Source organism: Salpingoeca rosetta (assembly GCF_000188695.1).
Source record: "Salpingoeca rosetta unplaced genomic scaffold supercont1.33, whole genome shotgun sequence".
NCBI lineage: Eukaryota > Choanoflagellata > Craspedida > Salpingoecidae > Salpingoeca > Salpingoeca rosetta.
In genome coordinates, this window is record NW_004754901.1 from 601,936 (window position 1) to 607,173 (window position 5,238).

At 54.8% G+C, this 5,238-nt stretch overlaps 1 protein-coding gene across 1 annotated transcript in view; it reads left to right on the forward strand.

Moving 5' to 3' along the window:
- Positions 1-447: 447 nt before the first annotated feature.
- The window catches only part of PTSG_10493 (kinase subdomain-containing protein), a gene marked incomplete at its 3' end in the record, with an annotated part of 6,676 nt that continues 1,885 nt past the window's right edge, over positions 448-5,238 (forward strand). Inside the window, exons 1-11 of the mRNA XM_004988817.1 lie at positions 448-562; positions 1,429-1,479; positions 1,745-1,834; positions 1,949-1,969; positions 2,184-2,204; positions 2,424-2,462; positions 2,606-3,458; positions 3,828-3,949; positions 4,286-4,418; positions 4,708-4,846; positions 5,023-5,197. Of these exons, the coding sequence (XP_004988874.1) occupies positions 1,444-1,479; positions 1,745-1,834; positions 1,949-1,969; positions 2,184-2,204; positions 2,424-2,462; positions 2,606-3,458; positions 3,828-3,949; positions 4,286-4,418; positions 4,708-4,846; positions 5,023-5,197 (1,629 nt within the window). The 5' untranslated portion in view covers positions 448-562; positions 1,429-1,443. The remainder of the gene's footprint in view (positions 563-1,428; positions 1,480-1,744; positions 1,835-1,948; positions 1,970-2,183; positions 2,205-2,423; positions 2,463-2,605; positions 3,459-3,827; positions 3,950-4,285; positions 4,419-4,707; positions 4,847-5,022; positions 5,198-5,238) is intronic.

The window sequence follows — 5,238 nt, forward strand, 5'->3', positions numbered from 1 at the left end:
CATTACTTTGTGCATCTGACAGCATGATGGGAGTAAAAGTGGCCATGGATTAGTTGCGGATGACAGCAGCAACAGCGCCGAGTGGGGGGGGGGCGGAGAGGGCTACACATACACACACAGAGGGACATGAAGGAGATACGCACACACGCACACGCACACACACACACACCGAGACACTTGGTTTCTATTGATCTTTTTGGTTTCTGTCTATCAACGCTTGAGGCCCTTGGGCCGCTCACATAGCATTCAAGCACTCAGTAGCAGACATTCACTCCCTCACATCACCCAGTCACCCACTCATACAAGCGCCTGTCTGAAATGAGCACACTTTCGGTTTTGATTGCTTCCCTCATCTCTGAGCACTGGGAATGATGTAAGATTTCAACAAATTTTCCCAATTCACGTGTTGGCAAAGATTCGAGGGTGACGTCATTGTCTAATCCTGTTGCGAAGTTCAATTACACCCTCGACCAGTACAACCACCACGAGCCAACCACACGAAGACCACGAAGGGTGGCAAGCACGATCGGTTTCAGGCGGGCTGTGGCGCATCGACGAAGAGGTTGTTGTATGTGCTCTGTGCTCTGTGTGTGTGTGTGTGTGTGTGTGTGTGTGTGTGTGTGTGTGCTGTGTGTGTGTGTGTGTGTGTGTGTGCAGAGCTGTCGTGTGTCTCTCAGTCTCTGTCTCTTTCATTTTCTATCCCCGGTCTTCCCCTTCCGTCTCAGTCTCTGTCTCTCTTCGCTTTCTGTCTCTCAGTCTCTGTCTTGCTCTTTCTGTTTCGCGCGCTTTATCTCCCCCGCGCGCTCTATGTCTCCTTCTCGCTCATTCGGTCATCTCTTGGAGTGATTGAGCACACACTGGTGTCTTGTGTTGTCTGTGGCCGTGTGTCGACCCTGGCGTTTGTTGTTGTCGTCGATTCCCGCCTTCCTCACTTTCTTTCTACTTTGTCCACATCCTTGTCTCGCGCTGCTGTTCACACACACACACACTCTCTCCCCCTGTCTTCCTGTGTGTGTCTCTCTCTCTCTCTGTTTCTGTTTCTCTTTCTGTTTCGCGCGCTCTCTCTTTCGCGCGCGCTCTATCTCCCTCGCACGCGCTCTATCTCTTCTTCTTGCTTATGCGATCATCCCTTGGAGTGATTGAGCACACACTTGTGTCTTGTGTCGTCTGTGCCCGTGTGTCGACACTGGCGTGCTTGCCCTTGTCGATTCCCGCCTTCCTCGTTTTCTTTCCACACCGTCTGTGTTACTGTGTTTCCCACTCTTTGCATCCTGTGCGGAAGAACAGAGAGAGAGTGTGTGTGTGTGTTGATGCGTGTATGTGTATGTGCATATCTCTGTGTGGTGCATCTTCACTTCACACACAACCTCAGTGTGGCTCACGTTCCTGTTTACCTGTGCCTTTGTGCCCGCCTTTGTCTTGGCCCAGTCCTGTTCTGACACCATGTCCGGCAGCATGAGCTCTGCGACATTCAACGCAGTACGTACAAAGGAATGCGACCATGCTGCTGTGTTGCACGTTCACTTGGCCACAGCACACACACACACACACACTCCCCTGCCCATTGCATCTCATTCAAACACAACACAACATGTTCCTTGCTTTCTGCCTGCTCTGTGCGTGTCGTGCCTTGAATCGTGTGCTGTTGCACATAAGCAGGCCTCAAGGGTAAGCGGAAACAGCAGGTGTTCATGGTCTGTCGAGTACAAGCTGGATTGCATGATACACGTGTTCGTCCTGCCAGCAGAAGCAGACCAGCATCACGATCGTCGCCACCACAGCGCAACCACCATCACAGCGCCGTTATCATTTCTCCTCTGCAACACAGCTGCTTGTGTGTGTGTGTGTGTGTGTGTGTTTGTGTAGTGTTTGCATTCACCCTCTGTGCTCACCCACACTCTCTGCCCAACCCCTTTCAACCACCACAACGCCGTTCTGTCGACACCAGCTGGCTTCACGCAGCAGCCAGGTACGGCAACCACCGACCACAGTCACCACAGACAGCAACAACCATCGCAGCCACCAGCCACCACCACCACAGCGCCGTTATCATTTCTCCGCTGCTACACAGCTGCTTGTGTGTGTGTGTATGTGTGTGTGAAGTTTGCATTCACCCTCTGTGCTCACTCACACTCTCTGCCCAACCCCTTTCAACCACCACAACGCCGTTCTGTCGACACCAGCAGGCTTCACGCAACAGCGTGGTACGTCAACCACCGACCACAGTCACCACAGACAGCAACAACCATCGCAGCCACCAACCATCACCACAGTGCAACCACCACCACCACCACCATCACGGTGCAATCACCACAACACGTGCTGTGATTTCGGCTTCCGCCACGATGTTCTAGGATGTTGCTCATACCCGCACCCACCTCATGTTCTCGTGCATAATATCCACCCCCGTCTTTTCTTTTCAGAGAGACTTGAAGCGAACTGAAACCCGCGTGGCCTCCAAGGTTCTGCAATTGCGCATGCACAAGCACACATTGACACAGCACTGCCTTACGATGCAGCAACCGAATCCCCCACCCCCTCACCCCCCCGCCACAGACCGGTATCACCTCTTACCCCACCCTCACAACACCACCGTCATGCACAGGCGTCCATCATAACGGAGGCAGCCACGCAGTTTGCAACCATTACGCAGTTGCAAGTATGCGCGCAGCAGCAAGGCGGCAGCAGCAGCAGCAGCAGCAGCAGCAGGGAAGATGACGTGCTCCATCTGCTGGAGAGATGGGCCCTGAATGAAGACAGTTCAGAGTACGTCAAAATGCAGTGCGTGTTGCGAGAACTGGAAGATGACTTGCAGGCCGCACAACAACAGCTTGCCGCTTTAAAGGCGGGACATGACGAGATCAGGGCGGTGCATGCGCAGGCACAGGTGGAGAGGATGAAGGCGGAGGTGGAGAGGGTGAAGCGCGATGCCGAGCAAGTGAAGGAGGACGAAGACCTATTCAAGAAACGCATCAATGACAAGAAAGGCGAGATCGGCAATGCACGGCATGAAAGATTGAGGGCAGAACTGACAGGACCCGGCAACGAAGAAGCGGTTGCAGCGGCGGAGACGAAGGTGAAAGAGAAAGAGCGGGAATTGGCCGTGCTTGAGGAACAAAAGAAGATATGGCGCAAGCAGATGGAGGAGGAGAGGAAGAACGGAGAGGAAGAGAGGAAGAAGTGGCAGCAACAGCAGCAGCAACACAAAGTGTGGGTGCGCGCGTTGACGACATTGCTGCAGGCGGCAGGTGAGCCGCTGCCACACACCACAAGTGCCGAGCACCTGTGGACTGTGGTGTCGCAGGTGGTGGACGACGCCCTGGCGACAGCGTGGGAGGCCGGCCTTGTGCCCGCTGCTGGCCCGCCCCGACTGGCCACTATCACTTTATCTGCTCTCCAAGCTATCGAGAAGCGCGTTGCGGAGAAGAAGATCAGCTCACCTGCCGCGATCAGAGACGGTATGCTGTCATCCACCTCTTTGTGTGTTGTCGTGCGGATGTGGTGATGAAGACGGCCCTGCTTGTTTTGGTTGTCTTGATGACACAAGGTCAAGCGTGCACCTGTTTGCGCCTGTGTGTGTGTGATGTTTTGCGTTGATGTCACACAGCGCACAACACGTTTGCTTGTATCGTCGTTGCCTTTGTCACTGCTACTGCCACTGTAATTATCGCTGCCTTTGTCACTGTGTCGCAGTTACTGTCGTTGGCATTTGCATTGGTAGCCTCCACCACCATAGTCACGCATGCGACACATTCACGCTTGTTTTGACACCTCTCCGCCCCTCATGCGCGCTGATTGCACTGCTGTGTGTGTGTGTGTGCGTGCAGAATTCTTCTTCACGACGCCACCCAGCAGCATCACCAAGCCCGAGAAGAACCCGTATCTCGTCTACTGGCCGGACAATGCCCAGTTCTTCACCGACATATGGCGAGAGCCACTCGCAAAACAGGTGCTGCAATGCAATGACATCCGTCGCCGCTGCGCTGTGTGTGCGGGCGGTGCTGGTGGAACAGTAGTGCTGTGCTCATTTCTGTGAACGTGCATGTGCGTGTGTTTGTGCGAGCGAGAATATATGAGTGCGACTGTGTGCTTGTGTGTGTGTGTGTGTGTGTCATGTGCTTGGTGGCATTATCATCACCACCCATCACTAAACGACGTACCGCCATATGTGCACTCCTCCCTATGCCTCTCACCAACCGCTCGTCCCGCACGCCTTTGTGTCAACACACTCGTGTGTATGTGCATGTGTGCGTGTGTGCATGCGTGCTTGTTTTCGCGTTTCCAGTTTGAGCTGAAGGCTGATGACATCACGCCGCAAGCAGTGATTGCAAAGATTCACGAAATACCAGTGCTGGAGGTGTCCAGCAGCCGTGGGCCCCGCCCCAGGGGGCGCCAAGTGACGCTTGGCCTGCGACAAGGTAAGGACGTGGCGAAGACTGTTGTTGCCTGTGTTTGCACTGCTTTCAGTTTTAGGTGCACGTGCAGACACGTGTACTTGGCCTTGGAGCGTTTGTCAACGTCGTCATCATCATGTGGTGTTTGGTCGTGTATTGCCGATGTGTGCGCAAGCGCACATGAAGGGTTGTGATGTGAGATGTGATGTGACACCATCGTGCAATGCGTGCACGCTTACATCTCACCCCTGCCTATACACACACACACACACACACACACACACACACACACACACACACCGCTTGCTCGCAGGTCTGCCTTTGCCAAAAGCACTGCCAACAGGATGGTCCAACGAAGCGGAGATGTGCACCGATATCGCCGAGCACCTTCGCGCCACGGCTGCGCACCTCGACCCTGGTGTCACGTTCCCGAGTGAGGTCCCAATCATGACGTACGTTGTGCGGTGCATGTTGTGTCCAGGCGTTGGAGGGGTGGGGAGTGGGTGTTTGCTGTATCCTTGTTTCCGCTCTCTTGCGTGTCCTGTGATGCTTGTGATGCTGCAAATGCCGGTTTCTTACAGGGAACCTGCCCGTGCTCTTGTCGCGCTTGCCGCCTTGCGTTGGCCAGGTTCAAGCCAGGCACCCGCCCCAAAACAGACATTGTGATGGTGGACCGTCACACAAACACAATAGCGGCCGTATTTGAGCTCACGCTAGGCGAGGATGCTGACTCGCTTGGCCAGTTGGCAGCGTACGCGCACCACGCGATTGTGGCGAACGTGCACCGCATTGCAGGCGAGCACGTGCCTCTGGAGGAGCTGCCCCTGCTCGCTGGGCTGGCGAT